The sequence below is a fragment of the Bombina bombina genome, chromosome 4 (assembly GCF_027579735.1).
Source record: "Bombina bombina isolate aBomBom1 chromosome 4, aBomBom1.pri, whole genome shotgun sequence".
In the NCBI taxonomy this organism is placed as follows: domain Eukaryota; kingdom Metazoa; phylum Chordata; class Amphibia; order Anura; family Bombinatoridae; genus Bombina; species Bombina bombina.
In genome coordinates, this window is record NC_069502.1 from 228,810,854 (window position 1) to 228,834,099 (window position 23,246).

Genomic DNA, 23,246 nt, shown 5'->3' on the forward strand with positions numbered 1-23,246 from the left:
GAAAAGACAATATCCTTGGAATCCTAACCTTACTCCATGAGTAACTCTTGGATTCGCACCAATATAAGTATTTACGCCATATTTTATGGTAAATCCTTCTGGTAACAGGCTTCCTAGCCTGTATTAAGGTATCAATAACTGGCTCAGAAAACCCACGTTTTGATAAAATCAAGCGTTCAATTTCCAAGCAGTCAGCTTCAGAGAAGTTAGATTTTGATGTTTGAATGGACCCTGGATCAGAAGGTCCTGTTTCAGAGGTAGAGACCAAGGCGGACAGGATGACATGTCCACTAGATCTGCATACCAAGTCCTGCGTGGCCATGCAGGTGCTATTAGAATCACTGATGCTCTCTCCTGTTTGATTCTGGCAATCAATCGAGGAAGCATCGGGAAGGGTGGAAACACATAAGCCATCCCGAAGGTCCAAGGTGCTGTCAAAGCATCTATCAGAACCGCTCCCGGATCCCTGGATCTGGACCCGTAGCGAGGAAGCTTGGCGTTCTGACGAGACGCCATGAGATCTATCTCTGGCTTGCCCCAACGTCGAAGTATCTGGGCAAAGACCTCCGGATGAAGTTCCCACTCCCCCGGATGAAAAGTCTGACGACTTAAGAAATCCGCCTCCCAGTTCTCCACTCCCGGGATGTGGATTGCAGACAGGTGGCAAGAGTGAGACTCTGCCCAGCGAATTATCTTTGATACTTCCATCATTGCTAGGGAGCTTCTTGTCCCTCCCTGATGGTTGATGTAAGCTACAGTCGTGATGTTGTCCGACTGAAACCTGATGAACCCCCGAGTTGTTAACTGGGGCCAAGCCAGAAGGGCATTGAGAACTGCTCTCAATTCCAGAATGTTTATTGGAAGGAGACTCTCCTCCTGATTCCATAGTCCCTGAGCCTTCAGAGAATTCCAGACAGCGCCCCAACCTAGTAGGCTGGCGTCTGTTGTTACAATTGTCCAGTCTGGCCTGCTGAATGGCATCCCCCTGGACAGGTGTGGCCGATAAAGCCACCATAGAAGAGAATTTCTGGTCTCTTGATTCAGATTCAGAGTGGGGGACAAATCTGAGTAATCCCCATTCCACTGACTTAGCATGCACAATTGCAGCGGTCTGAGATGTAGGCGTGCAAAAGGTACTACGTCCATTGCCGCTACCATTAAGCCGATCACCTCCATGCATTGAGCTACTGACGGGTGTTGAATGGAATGAAGGACCCGGCATGCATTTTGAAGCTTTGTTAACCTGTCTTCTGTCAGGTAAATCTTCATTTCTACAGAATCTATCAGAGTCCCCAAGAAGGGAACTCTTGTGAGTGGAAAGAGAGAACTCTTCTTTTCGTTCACCTTCCATCCATGCGACCTTAGAAATGCCAGTACTAACTCTGTATGAGACTTGGCAGTTTGAAAGCTGGAAGCTTGTATCAGAATGTCGTCTAGGTACGGAGCTACCGAAATTCCTCGCGGTCTTAGTACCGCCAGAAGAGTACCCAGAACCTTTGTGAAGATTCTTGGAGCCGTAGCCAGTCCGAATGGAAGAGCTACAAACTGGTAATGCCTGTCTAGAAAGGCAAACCTTAGATACCGGTAATGATTTCTGTGAATCGGTATGTGAAGGTAAGCATCCTTTAAATCCACTGTGGTCATGTACTGACCCTCTTGGATCATGGGCAAAATTGTTCGAATCGTTTCCATCTTGAATAATGGAACTCTTAAGAATTTGTTTAGGATCTTTAAATCCAAGATTGGCCTGAAAGTTCCCTCTTTTTTGGGAACTACAAACAGATTTGAGTAAAACCCTTGTCCTTGTTCTGACCGCGGAACTGGATGGATCACTCCCATTAATAAAAGATCTTGTACGCAGCGTAGGAACGCTTCTTTCTTTATTTGGTTTGTTGATAACCTTGACAGATGAAATCTCCCTCTTGGGGGAGAGGATTTGAAGTCCAGAAGGTATCCCTGAGATATGATCTCTAACGCCCAGGGATCCTGAACATCTCTTGCCCAAGCCTGGGCGAAGAGAGAAAGTCTGCCCCCCACTAGATCCGTTCCCGGATCGGGGGCCCTCGATTCATGCTGTCTTAGGGGCAGCAGCAGGTTTCCTGGCCTGCTTGCCCTTGTTCCAGGACTGGTTAGGTTTCCAGCCTTGTCTGTAGCGAGCAACAGCTCCTTCCTGTTTTGGTGCAGAGGAGGTTGATGCTGTTCCTGATTTGAAATTACGAAAGGAACGAAAATTAGACTGTCTAGCCCTAGGTTTGGCTTTGTCCTGAGGCAGGGCATGGCCTTTACCTCCTGTAATGTCAGCGATAATCTCCTTCAACCCGGGCCCGAATAAGGTTTGCCCTTAAAAAAAGGTATATTAAGCAATTTAGATTTAGAAGTAACATCAGCTGACCAGGATTTTAGCCACAGTGCTCTGCGTGCCTGAATGGCAAATCCGGAATTCTTAGCCGTAAGTTTAGTTAAATGTACTACGGCATCTGAAATAAATGAGTTAGCTAACTTAAGGGCTTTAAGTTTGTCTGTAATCTCATCTAGTGTAGATGATTGAAGTGTCTCTTCCAGAGACTCAAACCAAAATGCTGCTGCAGCCGTGACAGGCGCAATACATGCAAGAGGTTGCAATATAAAACCTTGTTGAACAAACATTTTCTTAAGGTAACCCTCTAATTTTTTATCCATTGGATCTGAAAAGGCACAGCTATCCTCCACCGGGATAGTGGTACGCTTAGCTAAAGTAGAAACTGCTCCCTCCACCTTAGGGACCGTTTGCCATAAGTCCCGTGTGGTGGCGTCTATTGGAAACATTTTTCTAAATATCGGAGGGGGTGAGAACGGCACACCGGGTCTATCCCACTCCTTAGTAACAATTTCAGTAAGTCTCTTAGGTATAGGAAAAACATCAGTACTCGCCGGTACCGCAAAATATTTATCCAACCTACACATTTTTTCTGGTATTGCAACTGTGTTACAATCATTCAGAGCCGCTAACACCTCCCCTAGTAATACACGGAGGTTTTCCAGCTTAAATTTAAAATTTGAAATATCTGAATCCAATCTATTTGGATCAGAACCGTCACCCACAGAATGAAGTTCTCCGTCCTCATGTTCTGCCGCCTGTGACGCAGTGTCTGACATGGCCCTAATATTATCAGCGCACTCTGTTCTCACCCCAGAGTGGTCACGCTTGCCTCTAAGTTCTGGTAATTTAGCCAAAACTTCAGTCATAACAGTAGCCATATCCTGTAATGTGATTTGAAATGGCCGCCCAGATGTACTCGGCGCTACAATATCACGCACCTCCCGAGCGGGAGATGCAGGTACTGACACGTGAGGCGAGTTAGTCGGCATAACTCTCCCCTCGTTGTCTGGTGAAATATGTTCAATTTGTACAGATTGACTTTTATTTAAAGTAGCATCAATACAGTTAGTACATAAACTTCTATTGGGCTCCACTTTGGCATTAGTACATATAACACATGTATCTTCCTCTGAATCAGACATGTTTAACACACTAGCAATTAACTAGCAACTTGGAAATGCTTTTTCAAGTAATTTACAATTGTATGAAAACGAACTGTGCCTATAAGAAGCACAGAAAAAATTATGACAGTTGAAAATAATTAAGTTATAGCATCAAATCTTTGTAAGAAATATACAATTTTAGCAAAGGATTGTTCCCATTAGCAAAGGATAACTAACCCTGTCAGCAGAAAAAAATACACAAATAAACGTTTTTTATCACAGTCAGCTACACTCTTCACAGCTCTGCTGTGATGATTACCTCCCTCAAAAAAAGGCTTTGAAGATCCCTGAGTTCTGAAGAGATGAACCGGATCATGCAGGAAGAAAATGAACCTCTGACTGAATTTTTTGATGCGTAGTAAAAGCGCCAAAAATGGCCCCTCCCCCTCACACATAACAGTGAGAGAGATCAGTGAACTGCTTTAGATTAAACAAAACTATTGCCAAGTGGAAAAAATAGTGCCCACAACATTTTTTCACCCAGTACCTCAGAGAAATAAACGTTTTTACATGCCAGCAAAAAAACGTTTAACCTCAATAAATCAATTGTTATTTAAAACCTATTGCAAGTCCCTGCAAATTAGGTAAAATCTATGCATACAGTATAAAACCAGTGAAGTACCATTCCCCAGAATACTGAAGTGTAAAATATACATACATGACAGCCTGATACCAGCTACATCTACTGCATTTAAGGCTGAGTTTACATTATAATGGTATGGCAGGATTTTCTCATCAATTCCATGTCAGAAAATAACAAACTGCTACATACCTCTTTGCAGATTAATCTGCCCGCTGTCCCCTGATCTGAAGTTTACCTCTCCTCAGATGGCCGAGAAACAGCAATATGATCTTAACTACTCCGGCTAAAATCATAGAAAAAACTCAGGTAGATTCTTCTTCAAATTCTACCAGAGAATGAATAACACACTCTGGTGCTATTATAAAATAACAAACTTTTGATTGAAGGTAATAAACTAATTAAATCACCACAGTCCTCTCACACATCCTATCTATTCGTTGGGTGCAAGAGAATGACTGGGGGTGACGTAGAGGGGAGGAGCTATATAGCAGCTCTGCTGGGTGAATCCTCTTGCACTTCCTGTAGGGGAGGAGATAATATCCCAGAAGTAATGATGACCCGTGGACTGACCACACTTAACAGGAGAAATCTACTTTACAGCTGTGAAAAGTTGTGTAAGATGCTACAGAATACAAGACGCCTGGCATTGTAGAAACAGGATAAGACATTGAACAACCTGGCTATTATGACTCGGAGCCATGGAGCTCACTTGTTGCTAATTTGAGGATGCCTAGTTTACCCTGTAAATCCACCATACTACTGCTCTTTGACATACATGGGAGACCTACAGCTTATCTTATGGAAGATCGATCCTCACACAGGTTATGCAGAATGTCATGGAAGGCTTGCACGCAGCCAAACAACTAGTCTTTCAGCATTATCCCTAACACGGGCTGTGGCTCCTGAACTACGCATGAGGGAGAATATTGCTTGCACTACTGAGGTTGAAGAATATGGCACTCGTCTGCTGATCCCCTTTGATAATGAAGGGGCAACAATAGGGCAAAAATCTTTACTTTTTCAGTCATTATAATGCATTGCAATGAGATTTATGTACACGCAAACTTAACACTGCGGACTCTGCCCTGTACGACCACATATATCTGGAAGAGAAGGCTTCGGAGCTCTCAAAAGGCTCTATAATGCTAATAAAAGGTCCACTTGCACAGGTTAGGTTCATGGCACCCGATATGAGAACTTATGGTAGGACTTTTTTTAAACTTTCCACCAGAACCGTAAGAAAACTCTATTTCCAGCCAAGCATAAAGCAAGTAGGGGTGGGATGAGCTATGTTTATTTCTTCTGCATCACAATGTTGGAAGACATACCTTATTCTAAATTGCTTAATATTATGCTGATTGCTGCAACAAATTATTTTTTTTCCGCATAAAATGAAATTTGATATTTAACTCTTAAAGGGTTAGTGATCTGACTGCTTACATAAAGGACGCTTTCTGGAGAAGATTGGTTACATGTTCACTATATTTATCTTACCTCTGTGCTGATTAGTATATTTACCTTTATTCATGTAAAATATACATTGGGATAATTCTTGTTTGAGATCTATTATGAGGCAATTTATCTGCTATGCAATTGGCAACACTAGTGTGCAATATAGTAAGGGCTAGCTTTATCCCCTTCACACAAAAAAGAAAGAAAAAAAAACCCCAACAATATCTTTGTATTGCCTATTGTTATTTGAGTGCCAATCTCCAACATAGTATTAACTCCTTATTTTTAGAATCCAACATATTGAGAACATAGAATACCAAAAAACAGACGGCTAGATTTGGAGTTTTGTCGGTAACGACCCCGAAAAGCTAACGCTGGCTTTTTTCTGGCCGCACCATAAAAATAACTCTGGTATTGAGAGTCCACATAAAGGCTGCGTTAGGCTCCAAAAAAGGAGCGTAGAGTATATTTAACGCAGCTTCAACTCTCGATACCAGAGTTGCTTACGGACGCGGCCAGCCTCAAAAACGTGCTCGTGCACGATTCCCCCATAGGAAACAATGGGGCTGTTTGAGCTGAAAAAAAACCTAACACCTGCAAAAAAGCCGCGTTCAGCTCCTAACGCAGCCCCATTGTTTGCTATGCGGAAACACTTCCTACGTCTGCACCTAACACTCTAACATGTACCCCGAGTCTAAACACCCCTAACCTTACACTTATTAACCCCTAATCTGCCGCCCCCGCTATCGCTGACCCCTGCATATTATTATTAACCCCTAATCTGCCGCTCCGTAAACCGCCGCTACTTACATTATCCCTATGTACCCCTAATCTGCTGCCCTAACATCGCTGACCCCTACATTATATTTATTAACCCCTAATCTGCCCCCCACAACGTCGCCTCCACCTGCCTACACTTATTAACCCCTAATCTGCCGAGCGGACCTGAGCGCTACTATAATAAAGTTATTAACCCCTAATCCTCCTCACTAACCCTATAATAAATAGTATTAACCCCTAATCTGCCCTCCCTAACATCGCCGACACCTAACTTCAATTATTAACCCCTAATCCGCCTCACTAACCCTATAATAAATAGTATTAACCCCTAATCTGCCCTCCCTAACATCGCCGACACCTAACTTCAATTATTAACCCCTAATCTGCCGACTGGAGCTCACCGCTATTCTAATAAATGTATTAACCCCTAAAGCTAAGTCTAACCCTAACACCCCCCTAAGTTAAATATAATTTACATCTAACGAAATTAATTATCTCTTATTAAATAAATTATTCCTATTTAAAGCTAAATACTTACCTGTAAAATAAATCCTAATATAGCTACACTATAAATTATAATTATATTATAGCTATTTTAGGATTAATATTTATTTTACAGGTAACTTTGTAATTATTTTAACCAGGTACAATAGCTATTAAATAGTTAAGAACTATTTAATAGTTACCTAGTTAAAATAATAACAAAATTACCTGTAAAATAAATCCTAACCTAAGTTACAATTAAACCTAACACTACACTATCATTAAATTAATTAAATAAAATATCTACAATTACCTACAATTAAACCTAACACTACACTATCAATACATTAATTAAATACAATATCTACAAATAACTACAATGAAATAAACTAACTAAAGTACAAAAAATGAAAAAGAACTAAGTTACAAAAAATAAAAAAATATTTACAAACATAAGGAAAATCTTACAACAATTTTAAACTAATTACACCTACTCTAAGCCCCCTAATAAAATAACAAAGACCCCCAAAATAAAAAATGCCCTACCCTATTCTAAATTACTAAAGTTCAAAGCTCTTTTACCTTACCAGCCCTGAACAGGGCCCTTTGCAGGGCATGCCCCTAGAAGTTCAGCTCTTTTGCCTGTAAAAAAAAACATACAATACCCCCCCCCAACATTACAACCCACCACCCACATACCCCTAATCTAACCCAAACCCCCCTTAAATAAACCTAACACTAAGCCCCTGAAGATCTTCCTACCTTGTCTTCACCTCACCGGGTATCAAACCGATCCGTCCTGGCTCCGATATCTTCATCCAACCCAAGCGGGGGGTTGACATCCACTGAAGAAGTCCAGAAGAGGCTCCAAAGTCTTCATCCTATCCGGGAAGAAGAGTAGATCCGGACCGGCAAGTGGCATCTTCTATCTTCATCCGATGAGGACCGGCTCCATCATGAAGACCTCCACCGCGGACCCATCTTCATCCGGCGACGTCCAACTGAAGAATGACGGTTCCTTTAAGGGACGTCATCCAAGATGGCGTCCCTCGAATTCCGATTGGCTGATAGGATTCTATCAGCCAATCGGAATTAAGGTAGGAATATTCTGATTGGCTGATGGAATCAGCCAATCAGAATCAAGTTCAATCCGATTGGCTGATCCAATCAGCCAATCAAATTGAGCTCGCATTCTATTGGCTGTTCCGATCAGCCAATAGAATGCGAGCTCAATCTGATTGGCTGATTGGATCAGCCAATCGGATTGATCTTGATTCTGATTGGCTGATTCCATCAGCCAATCAGAATATTCCTACCTTAATTCCGATTGGCTGATAGAATCCTATCAGCCAATCGGAATTCGAGGGACGCCATCTTGGATGACGTCCCTTAAAGGAACCGTCATTCTTCAGTTGAATGTCGCCGGATGAAGATGGGTCCGCGGTGGAGGTCTTCAGGATGGAGCCGGTCCTCATCGGATGAAGATAGAAGATGCCACTTGCCGGTCCGGATCTACTCTTCTTCCCGGATAGGATGAAGACTTTGGAGCCTCTTCTGGACTTCTTCAGTGGATGTCTAGCCCCCGTTTGGGTTGGATGCAGATATTAGAGCTAGGACGGATTGGTGTGATACCCGGTGAGGTGAAGACAAGGTAGGAAGATCTTCAGGGGCTTAGTATTAGGTTTATTTAAGGGGTATGTGGGTGGTGGGTTGTAATGTTGGGGGGGGGGTATTGTATGTTTTTTTTTACAGGCAAAAGAGCTGAACTTCTTGGGGCATGCCCCGCAAAGGGCCCTGTTCAGGGCTGGTAAGGTAAAAGAGCTTTGAACTTTAGTAATTTAGAATAGGGTAGGGCATTTTTTTATTTTGGGGGGCTTTGTTATATTATTAGGGGGCTTAGAGTAGGTGTAATTAGTTTAAAATTGTTGTAATATTTTTCTTATGTTTGTAAATATTTTTTTATTTTTTGTAACTTAGTTCTTTTTTATTTTTTGTACTTTAGTTAGTTTATTTCATTGTAGTTATTTGTAGGTATTGTATTTAATTTATTTATTGATAGTGAAGTGTTAGGTTTAATTGTAGGTAATTGTAGGTATTTTATTTAATTAATTTATTGATAGTGTAGTGTTAGGTTTAATTGTAACTTAGGTTAGGATTTATTTTACAGGTAAATTTGTAATTATTTTAACTATTTTAGCTATTAAATAGTTCTTAACTATTTAATAGCTATTGTACCTGGTTAAAATAAATACAAAGTTACCTGTAAAATAAATATTAATCCTAAAATAGCTATAATATAATTATAATTTATGTTGTAGCTATATTAGGATTTATTTTACAGGTAAGTATTTAGCTTTAAATAGGAATAATTTATTTAATAAGAGTTAATTAATTAGCTTTAGGGGTTAATACATTTATTAGAATAGCGGCGAGATTCGGTTGGCAGATTAGGGGTTAATAATTGAAGTTAGGTGTCGGCGATGTTAGGGAGGGCAGGTTAGGGGTTAATAAATATAATATAGGGGTCGGCGGTGTTAGGGGCAGCAGATTAGGGGTACATAGCTATAATGTAGCTGGCGGCTCTTTGCGGTCGGCAGATTAGGGGTTAATTATTGTAGGTAGGTGGTGGCGACGTTGTGGGGGGCAGGTTAGGGGTTAATAAATATAATATAGGGGTCGGCGATGTTAGGGCAGCAGATTAGGGGTACATAGGGATAATGTAGCTGGCGGCGGCGTGCGGACGGCAGATTAGGGGTTAATAAGTGTAGGTAGCTGGCGGCGACGTTGTGGGGGGCAGATTAGGGGTTAATAAATATAATATAGGGGTCGGCGGTGTTAGGGGCAGCAGATTAGGGGTACATAAGGATAACGTAGGTGGCGGTCGGCAGATTATGGGTTAAAAAAATTTAATCGAGTTGCGGCGATGTGGGGGGACCTCGGTTTAGGGGTACATAGGTAGTTTATGGGTGTTAGTGTACTTTAGGGCACAGTAGTTAAGAGCTTTATGAACCGGCGTTAGCCCAGAAAGCTCTTAACTACTGACTTTTTTCTGCGGCTGGAGTTTTGTCGTTAGATTTCTAACGCTCACTTCAGACACGACTCTAAATACCGGAGTTAGAAAAATCCCATTGAAAAGATAGGATACGCAATTGACGTAAGGGGATCTGCGGTATGGAAAAGTCGCGGCTGAAAAGTGAGCGTTAGACCCTTTTTTGAGTGACTCCAAATACCGGAGGTAGCCTAAAACCAGCGTTAGGAGCCTCTAACGCTGGTTTTCACGGCTACCGCCCAACTCTAAATCTAGCCGAGAGTGTGCTACAAATAGCTCTACCTATTGTCTAATTACAACATATGAACTTTAAAAATACAAATATCTCTACCTTTTATCTAATGAAACATAAGAACTATAAATATATAAAACCAAATTTTGTACTTTATTTTCACAACAATTATAAAACACTATAGATTTTAATAATATAAGGTGCACCTTATAGTTCACAGTATAACAATTTTATATTGCACAATTTGCAGCACAATCCCCCCAATTGCTCAAGGATAAACGATAACTATAGTAGCGTTAAACCTGAAATATATTTGTAACAATGTTCCTTGCAGGTTAATTTAATCCTTTTTTTTTGCTGTAACAATTATTTGAAATGTCAATGTTAGATGTCTTGTCCTCTTTTTGTTATGCAATTTATGAGTATTTCATGTCCCAAAAAGAGTCTTTTGACTATATTTATATTAATGCACGTTTGGTTACCTGTAATCGTTGGTCAATATAGTGTTTGTCAATTGCGATTACTAATATCCTATTTTTGCGGAGGTTTAGTTGTAAAACTTTTAGCCCCAAACAAAGAAAGTTAGTTCTCACTCATTATTTCATCAGTCGATTTTATCTGTTTATCCTTATAATTGTGAGCCAGGGATATTTAGTTGTAAAGTTAGTACAATCTGTTTAGTAAATAAACATCAAATATCAATAAAGAATTTAATTTTACATAATCACCATATATTCACGTTTTTAGCATTTGCTATTTAGTGATTATTTCAATCCAATGAATATTAAAAAAATATTATAAAAAAAGAGATCAAAATAAGGATAAAAAGGGATACTAATGAAAAAACTAAAAAAATATAATAAATAGTTAATGACTATTTTATACTTGCAAGTTCATACATTTAATTCATAGGTAGATTTAATTTATGAATTCATTATAAACATGATTATAAATAAAGTGCATATATATTAATACATATTTAAATAAGTTTTTTAAAATAGGTTTTTTTAAAAACCTAAAATTATAAATTATATTATAAATCTCAGACATTTGATGAGAAGTATAACTTTTCTAGTATTGCTTTTAATAAATAGGGAGTAAGTGTTTATCTAATAGAAATATCATACAATTTATCGGGGGCCACCCCTTCATGCTGTCTTAGGACCAGCAGTGGGTTAGTGGAAGAAGAAGAAGCGGGGGGTCCTCCTTTAAAGTTCCGAAAGGAAAGAAAATTAATCTGTTTACCCCTCATTTTAACCGACCTATCCTGAGGTAGGGCATGGCCCTTACCTCCTGTAATATCAGAAATGATCTCCTTCAATTCTGGCCAAAAAAGGGTCTTACCTTTAAAGGGAATAGCTAAAAGCTTATGTTTTGATGACATATCAGCAGACCAAGATTTGAGCCACAATGCTCTACGTGCTAAAATAGCAAATCCTGCATTTTTTGCCGCTAATTTAGAAATTTGAAAAGCGGCATCAGTAATAAGCTGCTGCAGTAGTTACTGGAACAAGCCGTAGGTTGTAAAAGAAAACCCTGATTAAAAAATAATTTCTTTAGTAGACCATCTAATTTCTTATCCATAGGGTCCTTGAAAGCACAACTATCCTCAATGGGTCTAGTAGTACACTTAGCTAGGGAAGATATAGCTCCCTCTACCTTAGGGACCGTTTGCCATGAGTCCCGAATGGTATCTGATATAGGAAACATTTTCTTAAAATTAGGAAAGGGAAAAAACGGTATACCTGGTCTATCCCATTCCTTACTAATAATTTCCGAAATTCTCTTAGGAACCGGAAAAACATCAGTGTAAGTAGGAACTTCCAAATATTTATCCATTTTACACAATTTCTCTGGAGGAATCACAATAAGATCACAATCATCCAGAGTCGCTAAAACCTCCCTAAGCAACAGGCGGAGGTGTTCAAGCTTAAATTTAAATGACATAGCATCCGAATCTGCCTGAGACAAAACATTCCCTGAATCAGAAATTTCACCCTCGTACAGTAATTCCCTGATCCCCAACTCAGAGCACTGTGAGGGAACATCGGAAATAGCTAATAAAGCGTCAGGGGATTCAGTATTTACATTAATACTTGACCTACTGTGTTTACCCTTCAACACTGGTAATTTAGACAATACCTCTGTAAGGGTAGTTGACATAACTGCAGCCATCTCCTGCAGAGTAAAGGAATTAGATGCACTAGAAGTACTAGGCGTCGCTTGTGTGGGCATAAAAGGTTGTGACACTTGGGGAGAATTGGATGGCATATCCTGATTCTCTTCAGACTGAGAATCTTCCTTAGGCACACTTACTTTATTTAAAATATGCTTTTTACATTGTAAAGCCCTTTCAGTACAAAAGTTACACAATGTTAGAGGGGGTTGCACAATAGCTTCTAAACACAATGAGAAACCTCAATGTCAGACATGTTAAACAGATTAGTAATACCACAAACGTCTTTTAAACACTTATTTATAGCATAAAATAAACATTAGAAAAAAACGTGTACTGTGCCTTTAAGAAAAGAAAAAGGGAACAATTTTACCAAAATGCACAAAATAACGTTAAATTATTCCCAAATTTAACTTAATATCGTTGGTTAATCCAAAAATTACTGCACCCAGAAGCAAGGGCAGAAATAAGGCTTTAGAAGTACTTATATCAACATGTAGTCAAAAGATAGATAAAAATACACTCTGCCCCCAGGGTACTTCGAATCAAGTTTCCAACCCTTCAAACCAGCTACACAGTCCAGGAGCCACTGAGTTACTGTTTGCTGCTGCTAAGCCTGAAGGAATTGCGCCAAAATAGGCTCCGCCCCTTAAGGTCAAAAGTTGGAGTAGGTCCAAACAACACCGCATGGAAATGCAGTTTTTCACTAAAGTAAAAATACACACACAATACAACCCTGAAGCATAAAACCAATAAATTTTAAGTGCCAAAAATAAAAAACATAAAACATCGTTTTTTATATTGTCTCCCATGTCACATAATGCCCAAATATCAACTAATGATAAATATAATATAGGGACTCCAGTAACACCCCTCTTATTAAAAAAGGTTTTACTGCTTACCCCATTCCCATACAGGGAAATAATCCCAGCCAGTTATGATACACCAAGTCTCCTCAGAAAAAAGGCTGCACATACCTTAATGCTGCTTGTAGCATGAAACCGGTCTCCACACTGAAGATGTCTCATGGTTACCTTCAGAAGTCTTGTGGGAACCTGCGTGGATCTTAGTTACAAATGCTAAGATCATCAAACCTCAGGGCAGAAATCTTCTTCCATATCCCCCTGAGGAAAATAGTACGCACCGGTACCATTTAAAATAAAAAACTTCTTGATTGAAGAAACTAAAACTAACACCTCACTTTACCATGTCTTCCTAGTATAACACAGGCAAAGAGAATGACTGAGGGTGGAGGGGAAGGGGATCTTTGCCACTTCCTGTTAGCAGGAGGTTAATATCCCACAAGGATGAAATCTGTGGACTCGTCATATCTTTGTAAAAGAAAACAGAATTTATGCTTACCTGATAAATTACTTTCTCTTACGGTGTATTCAGTCCACGGATTCATCCTTACTTGTGGGATATTCTCAATCCCTACAGGAAGTGGCAAAGAGAGCACACAGCAAAGCTGTCCATATAGCTCCCCTCAGGCTCCGCCCCCCCAGTCATTCGACCGACGGTTAGGAGAAAAAGGAGAACCATAGGGTGCAGTGGTGACTGTAGTTATTTTAAATTAAATTTGAACCTGACTTAAATGTCAGGGCGGGCCGTGGACTGAATACTCCGTAAGAGAAAGTAATTTATCAGGTAAGCATAAATTCTGTTTTCTCTTACTTGGTGTATTCAGTCCACGGATTCATCCTTACTTGTGGGAACCAATACCAAAGCAATAGGACACGGATGAAGGGAGGGAACAAGTCAGGTAACCTAAACGGAAGGCACCACTGCTTGCAAAACCTTTCTCCCAAAAATAGCCTCCGAAGAAGCAAAAGTATCGAATTTGTAAAATTTGGCAAATGTATGCAGTGAAGTAATAGGGGCCAATGCGCTAGAGGTACTAGGCATCGCTTGCGCGGGCGTAACTGGTGTCGACACATGGGGAGAGGAAGAAGGACTATCCTCATTACCCTCAGTTAAAGAATCATCTTGGGCTACATTTTTAAGTGTCACTGGATGGTCTTTAAAATGCTTAGATGTTTTAGCACACTTCACACATAAATGCAATGGGGGTACCGCCATGGCTTTTAAACATAAAGAACAAGGTCTATCTGAAGTCTCAGACATGTTTAACAGACTTATACAGCACTACAATACAGAAAAAAATCACTTTTTGAAAAAACGCTACTGTGTCTTTAAATAATAAAAAGCAAACACTTTTTTTCCAAATCACCAAAAAAACAGAATTTATGTTTACCTGATAAATTACTTTCTCCAACGGTGTGTCCGGTCCACGGCGTCATCCTTACTTGTGGGATATTCTCTTCCCCAACAGGAAATGGCAAAGAGCCCAGCAAAGCTGGTCACATGATCCCTCCTAGGCTCCGCCTACCCCAGTCATTCGACCGACGTTAAGGAGGAATATTTGCATAGGAGAAACCATATGTTACCGTGGTGACTGTAGTTAAAGAAAATAAATTATCAGACCTGATTAAAAAAACCAGGGCGGGCCGTGGACCGGACACACCGTTGGAGAAAGTAATTTATCAGGTAAACATAAATTCTGTTTTCTCCAACATAGGTGTGTCCGGTCCACGGCGTCATCCTTACTTGTGGGAACCAATACCAAAGCTTTAGGACACGGATGAAGGGAGGGAGCAAATCAGGTCACCTAAATGGAAGGCACCACGGCTTGCAAAACCTTTCTCCCAAAAATAGCCTCAGAAGAAGCAAAAGTATCAAATTTGTAAAATTTAGAAAAAGTGTGCAGTGAAGACCAAGTCGCTGCCTTACATATCTGATCAACAGAAGCCTCGTTCTTGAAGGCCCATGTGGAAGCCACAGCCCTAGTGGAGTGAGCTGTGATTCTTTCAGGAGGCTGCCGTCCGGCAGTCTCATAAGCCAATCGGATAATGCTTTTAATCCAGAAGGAGAGAGAGGTAGAAGTTGCTTTTTGACCTCTCCGTTTACCAGAATAAACAACAAACAAAGACAAAGTTTGTCTGAAATCCTTAGTAGCTGCTAAGTAAAATTTGAGAGCACGAACTACATCCAAGTTGTGCAACAAACGTTCCTTCTTTGAAACTGGATTAGGACACAAAGAAGGCACAACTATCTCCTGGTTAATGTTTTTGTTAGAAACAACCTTTGGAAGAAAACCAGGTTTAGTACGCAAAACCACCTTATCTGCATGGAACACCAGATAAGGAGAAGAACACTGCAGAGCAGATAATTCTGAAACTCTTCTAGCAGAAGAAATTGCAACCAAAAACAAAACTTTCCAAGATAATAACTTAATATCAACGGAATGTAAGGGTTCAAACGGAACCCCCTGAAGAACTGAAAGAACTAGGTTGAGACTCCAAGGAGGAGTCAAAATTTTGTAAACAGGCTTGATTCTAACCAGAGCCTGAACAAAGGCTAGAACATCTGGCACAGCTGCCAGCTTTTTGTGAAGTAACACAGACAAGGCAGAAATCTGTCCCATCAAGGAACTTGCAGATAATCCTTTTTCCAATCCTTCTCGAAGGAAGGATAGACTCTTAGGAATCTTAACCTTGTCCCAAGGGAATCCTGCAGATTCACACCAACAGATATACCAAATTATGTGGTAATTTTTCTGGTTACAGGCTTTCAGGCCTGAACAAGAGTATTAATAACAGAATCTGAGAACCCTCGCTTTGATAAGATCAAGCGTTCAATCTCCAAGCAGTCAGCTGGAGTGGGTCGAACGGACCTAGAACAAGAAGGTCTCTCAAAGGTAGCTTCCATGGTGGAGCCGATGACATATTCACCAGATCTGCATACCAAGTCCTGCGTGGCCACGCAGGAGCTATCAAAATCACCGACGCCCTCTCCTGATTGATCCTGGCTACCAGCCTGGGGATGAGAGGAAACGGCGGGAACACATAAGCTAGTTTGAAGGTCCAAGGTGCTACTAGTGCATCCACTAGAGCCGCCTTGGGATCCCTGGATCTGTACCCGTAGTAAGGAACTCTGAAGTTCTGACGAGAGGCCATCAGATCCATGTCTGGAATGCCCCACGGTTGAGTGACTTGGGCAAAGATTTCCGGATGGAGTTCCCACTCCCCCGGATGCAATGTCTGACGACTCAGAAAATCCGCTTCCCAATTTTCCACTCCTGGGATGTGGATAGCAGACAGGTGGCAGGAGTGAGACTCCGCCCATAGAATGATTTTGGTCACTTCCTCCATCGCTAGGGAACTCCTTGTTCCCCCCTGATGGTTGATGTATGAACTTGGCCCTCGCTAGCTGAGGCCAAGCTTTGAGAGCATTGAATATCGCTCTCAGTTCCAGAATATTTATCGGTAGAAGAGATTCTACCCGAGACCAAAGACCCTGAGCTTTCAGGGATCCCCAGACCGCGCCCCAGCCCATCAGACTGGCGTCGGTCGTGACAATGACCCACTCTGGTCTGCGGAAGGTCATCCCTTGTGACAGGTTGTCCAGGGACAGCCACCAACGGAATGAGTCTCTGGTCCTCTGATTTACTTGTAACTTCGGAGACAAGTCTGAATAGTCCCCATTCCACTGACTGAGCATGAACAGTTGTAATGGTCTTAGATGAATGCGCACAAAAGGAACTATGTCCATTGCCGCTACCATCAAACCTATCACTTCCATGCACTGCGCTATGGAAGGAAGAGGAACGGAATGAAGTATCCGACAAGAGTCTAGAAGTTTTATTTTTCTGGCTTCTGTCAGAAAAATCCTCATTTCTAAGGAGTCTATTATAGTTCCCAAGAAGGGAACCCTCGTTGACGGAGATAGAGAACTCTTTTCCACGTTCACTTTCCATCCGTGAGATCTGAGAAAGGCCAGGACAATGTCCGTGTGAGCCTTTACTTGAGGAAGGGACGACGCTCGAATCAGAATGTCGTCCAAGTAAGGTACTACAGCAATGCCCCTTGGTCTTAGCACCGCCAGAAGGGACCCTAGTACCTATGAGAAAATCCTAGGAGCAGTGGCTAATCCGAAAGAAAACGCCACGAACTGGAAATGCTTGTCCAGGAATGCAAACCTTAGGAACCGATGATGTTCCTTGTGGATAGGAATATGTAGATACGCATCCTTGAAATCCACCTTGGTCATGAATTGACCTTCCTGGATGGAAGGAAGAAGTGTTCGAATGGTTTCCATCTTGAACGATGGAACCTTGAGAAACTTGTTCAAGATCTTGAGATCTAAGATTGGTCTGAACGTTCCCTCTTTTTTGGGAACTATGAACAGATTGGAGTAGAACCCCATCCCTTGTTCTCCTAATGGAACAGGATGAATCACTCCTATTTTTAGCAGGTCTTCTACCCAATGTAAGAATGCCTGTCTTCTTATGTGGTCTGAAGACAACTGAGACCTGTGGAACCTCCCCCTTGGAGGAAGCCCCTTGAACTCCAGAGAATAACCTTGGGAGACTATTTCTAGCGCCCAAGGATCCAGAACATCTCTTGCCCAAGCCTGAGCGAAGAGAGAGAGTCTGCCCCCCACCAGATCCGGTCCCGGATCGGGGGCCCGCATTTCATGCTGTCTTGGTAGCAGTGGCAGGTTTCCTGGCCTGCTTTCCTTTGTTCCAGCCTTGCATAGGTCTCCAGGCTGGATTGGCTTGAGAAGTATTACCTTCCTGCTTAGAGGACGTAGCCCTTGGGGCTGATCCGTTTCTGCGAAAGGGACGAAACTTAGGTTTATTTTTGGTCTTGAAAAGACCTATCCTGAGGAAGGGCGTGGCCCTTGCCCCCAGTGATATCAGAGATAATCTCTTTCAAGTCAGGGCCAAAGAGTGTTTTCCCCTTGAAAGGAATGTCAAGCAATTTGTTCTTGGAAGACGCATCCGCTGCCCAAGATTTTAACCAAAGCGCTCTGCGCCACAATAGCCAACCCAGAATTTTTTCGCCGCTAACCTAGCCAATTGCAAGGTGGCGTCTAGGGTGAAAGAATTAGCCAATTTAAGAGCACGAATTCTGTCCATAATCTCCTCATAAGAAGAAGAATTACTAATAATCGCCTTTCCTAGCTCATCAAACTAGAAACACGCGGCTGCAGTGACAGGGACAATGCATGCAATTGGTTGTAGAAGGGAACCTTGCTGAACAAACATCTTTAGCAGACCTTCTAATTTTTTATCCATAGGATCTTGGAAAGCACAACTATCTTCTATGGGTATAGTGGCGCGCTTGTGTAGAGTAGAAACCGCCCCCTCGACCTTGGGGACTGTCTGCCATCAGTCCTTTCTGGGGTCGACTATAGGAAAACAATTTTATAAATATGGGGGGAGGTACTAAAGGTATACCGGGCCTGTCCCATTCTTTACTAACAATGTACGCCACCCGCTTGGATATAGGAAAAGCTTCGGGGGGCCCCGGGGCCTCTAAGAACTTTTCCATTTTACATAGTGGTTCTGGAATGACCAGATAATCACAATCATCCAAATTGGATAACACCTCCTTAAGCAGAGCGCGGAGATGTTTCAGGTTCAGCTTGTTGAGAAATTTCTCCCTCAGACAAAACCTCCCTGGCCCCCTCAGACTGGTGTAGGGGCCCTTCAGAAACCATATCATCAGCGTTCTCATGCTCTACAGAATTTTCTAAAACAGAGCAGTCGCGCTTTCGCTGATAAGTGGGCATATTGGCTAAAATGTTTTTGATAGAATTATCCATTACAGCCGTTAAATGTTGCATAGTAAGGAGTATTGGCGCACTAGATGTACTAGGGGCCTCCTGTATGGGCAAGACTGGTGTAGACGAAGGAGGGGATGATGCAGTACCATGCTTACTCCCCTCACTTGAGGAATCATCTTGGGCATCATTTTTACTAAATTTTTTAATGACATAAAATACATATAGTTAATGAGAAGGAACCTTGGTTTCCCCACAGTCAGAACACAATCTATCTGGTAGTTCAGACATGTTAAACAGGCATAAACTTGATAACAAAGCACAAAAAACGTTTTAAAATAAAACCGTTACTGTCACTTTAAATTTTAAACTAAACACACTTTATTACTGCAATTGCGAAAAAGTATGAAGGAATTGTTCAAAATTCACCAAAATTTCACCACAGTGTCTTAAAGCCTTAAAAGTATTGCACACCAAATTTGGAAGCTTTAACCCTTAAAATAACGGAACCGGAGCCGTTTTTATATTTAACCCCTTTACAGTCCCTGGAATCTGCTTTGCTGAGACCCAACCAAGCCCAAAGGGGAATACGATACCAAATGATGCCTTCAGAAAGACTTTTCTATGTATCAGAGCTCCACACACATGCAGCTGCATGCCATGCTGTCCTCAAAAACAAGTGCGCCATACCGGCGCGAAAATGAGGCTCTGACTATGATTAGGGAAAGCCCCTAAAGAATAAGGTGTCTAAAACAGTGCCTGCCGATATAATAATATCAAAAAACCCAGAATAAATGATTCCTCAAGGCTAAATATGTGTTAATAATGAATCGATTTAGCCCAGAAAAAGTCTACAGTCTTAATAAGCCCTTGTGAAGCCCTTATTTACTATCTTAATAAACATGGCTTACCGGATCCCATAGGGAAAATGACAGCTTCCAGCATTACATCGTCTTGTTAGAATGTGTCATACCTCAAGCAGTAAGAGACTGCACACTGTTCCCCCAACTGAAGTTAATTGCTCTCAACAGTCCTGTGTGGAACAGCCATGGATTTTAGTTACGGTGCTAAAATCATTTTCCTCATACAAACAGAAATCTTCATCTCTTTTCTGTTTCTGAGTAAATAGTACATACCAGCACTATTTTAAAATAACAAACTCTTGATTGAATAATAAAAACTACAGTTAAACACTAAAAAACTCTAAGCCATCTCCGTGGAGATGTTGCCTGTACAACGGCAAAGAGAATGACTGGGGTAGGCGGAGCCTAGGAGGGATCATGTGACCAGCTTTGCTGGGCTCTTTGCCATTTCCTGTTGGGGAAGAGAATATCCCACAAGTAAGGATGACGCCGTGGACCGGACACACCTATGTTGGAGAAACATCCGATCTTTAATCTCTTAAATTTAACCACATGACCCTAATGCTTTGAAATGATTGCACACAAATTTTTAAATCAATTAACCCCTTATTGACCAAACCGGAGCAAATTGTAGTAAACAACCGGTTTAACACACTACAGCACGGTGCCACAGTTTTTGCTGCGGCCCTACCTTCCCTTAGGGTTATTTGTAGCTGAAATATAAGCCTCCTTGATGTCCTCCTGCACTCTCAGGACTCTACACATTAAGCTGCATGAGCTGTCTTGAAAATCAACTGCGCAACTGAGGTGCGAAAATGAGGCCCCCTCCCTCTTCAGTCCAGAGTTATGGGGCCTACCTGAGTCAGACTAGGCGTCTGATAATATGCCAAGCGAAATAAAAACCCCAAAAAGTGTTTACAACGTTTCAAACACTTAAATAAATATAAGATTCCATCAATAAAACAATCGATTTAGCCCATCACAGTGTCTACCAGTATTTAAGCCCTTAACTGAAGCCATCCTTCTATACTGCGTTTCAGAAAATGGCTTACCTTCCCTCATGGGGATTTCTATCAGCCTTCTAGCATTACCAGGTCTTGTTAGAAATAAATGACTGAGCATACCTTAAGCAGTTAAGCCTGCAAACTGTTCCCCCCAACTGAAGTTCTCCGGTACTCAACAGTCCTGTGTGGGAACAGCAATGGATTTTAGTTACAACATGCTAAAATCTTTTCCCTCTCAGCAGAAATCTTCATCACTTTCTGCCTCAGAGTAAATAGTACAAACCGGCACTATTTTAAAATAACAAACTCTTGATTGAAGAAATAAAACTACAAATCTAACACCACAAACTCTTTACCCTCCCGTGGAGATGCTATTTGTTAGAGCGGCAAAGAGAATGACTGGGGGGGCGGAGCCTGAGGGGAGCTATATGGACAGCTTTGCTGTGTGCTCTCTTTGCCACTTCCTGTAGGGATTGAGAATATCCCACAAGTAAGGATGAATCCGTGGACTGAATACACCAAGTAAGAGAAATCTACACTAAGCTTAACTCCTTTGACACTTTTTTTTTTTTTAAACTGCATTATATGCTCTGAGGCTCCAGACTCTACACCAAGTAACTCCCTGGCAGCTCCAGAAAGGGAAAGTGCTTAGAAAAATGAATTACTCATTAAAAAAAAAAACTTTAGAAATTACTGCCATATAATTTCCTGAATTGTTTTCTGCCTAGTAACAGCTCAACGAAACAGGAAGCTGAGGGGGCAGGGCTACCACAGGGAAAAAAGCCAGTACCTCAGAGAAGGCTTCAAAGTCATTTTGAGTGTAATAAAATTATATAAATGTGCACCAAGCAAAATAAATACTTACCCTCATAACAACATGCTCCCCTGCATGACCAGAGTTTCCTCTATTGATCAGCTAACTGCAATGGGCAGTCAGCGGTTTTCTTAAAGGACCAGGCACCTGTTTTATAAAATGTGCCATAAATATTTCCCCAGAGCTGCCAAAGGGCTGTAAAGGGCAACAGTGTTACCTGGCTATGTCTTTGATAAGAAGAGAGTAGGTAGGGACCTGAAAAAAAGAAAAAAAAGTGTGCAATGAGGAGCACAAGCTAAGTCCCCTGGCTATGCTGTACCTGTGTCAGAGTACCAACAAATCGCCTCTGGGCTGTGTGTTCGCGCATTATGTTATGGAGGACTGTGGACCATCATTATTTTACGAAAAGAAATATAGATGAACCGACTAGAAATTGTTTTCTCCCATAAAAAATCTGAGAAAGTCTTAATTACCAGTAGCATCTGGAATATGCAGATATGCATATTTGAGATATCTATGTCAATATATAGATATGTCAATATCTATGTTTCTATCTGTGCAAAGGAGGGCTACCAAAATGGTACATGGTCTAAAAAATAAAACTTACCAGGATAGGCTCAATGACCTAAATATGTATAGCTTAGAGGAGAGAAGGGAAAGAGGTGATATGATAGCAACTTTCAAGTACATTAAAGGGTTTAGTAAAACTGAGGCTGTGGGTATTTTACATAAAATGGAAAATTCAAGAACAAGGGGTCATGAGCTCAAGCTAAAGGGTAGTAGATTCAGAAGTAATTTGAGGAAGCACTTCTTTACAGAAAGAGTGATTGATTTATGGAATAAACTTCCTCAAGAGGTAGTAGCAACAAACACTGTGGGGGACTTTAAAAATGCATGGGACAAGCATAGGGCTATCCTACGAACTAGATAAGTTTATACTGTTAGGTAAGGTCGGGCAGACTTGCTGGGCCTATGGCTCTTATCTGCCGTCAATATCTATCATCAATCATCATAAATGATTATAGAGCTAGAACACACGAGCATCAACAAAACTTCCATTTTTCATTTATAGGTCTGCTCAGTTCTCAAAGGTCTTCAATACACACCGTAAATTTTTTGTTAGGGGGGAATCAAAAACAAACCAGAACACTTTTGCAAGCGTGACACTTGAACAAAGGCTGAGCAGCATGTGCCTATTAACTATATAGAAGCTAGCGCTACAGCTTCTGCTTGGCTGTAACATGTTGCTTCTATAAAAGTGATTGAGCTGGACGAGGGGAAAAATAAAAGGGAAAGTATATTTTCAAGATTTTGAGTTATGTAACATTTTAAAATAGATTTTTTATTTTTTCCCCTTAAGTTTTTTGTATAGATACGTATGTAATCAGTAGGTATTTTAAATTGTATGAGACCAGTCATTTTATTAGTGCACAGGAACACTGTTCAGTGCAGAGAGTGAAGTCACTGTATAGTGTCAAATCAGTACATATTCTGTTAAAGATACAGAAAATTGTTCTTGGCAAAAGAGTATACAATTTAAAGGAAACAGTCTAGTTTTCTTCTGTCTACATTCCAGTATATAATAAAATACATGGTGAAACTCACCATTATCAGCCCCTTCCCCTGAACAATCTGGGCCCCTGAGTAGCTCATCAGACTGA

General features: G+C 41.1%; 1 protein-coding gene across 1 annotated transcript in view; it reads right to left on the reverse strand.

Moving 5' to 3' along the window:
* Nucleotides 1-23,246, reverse strand: part of UBXN7 (UBX domain protein 7) — a 195,166-nt gene that overhangs the window by 19,107 nt on the left and 152,813 nt on the right. The window contains exon 9 of the mRNA XM_053709814.1: nt 23,191-23,246. This exon is cut by the window's right edge and continues 365 nt beyond it. Within this exon, the coding sequence (XP_053565789.1) occupies nt 23,191-23,246 (56 nt within the window). The remainder of the gene's footprint in view (nt 1-23,190) is intronic.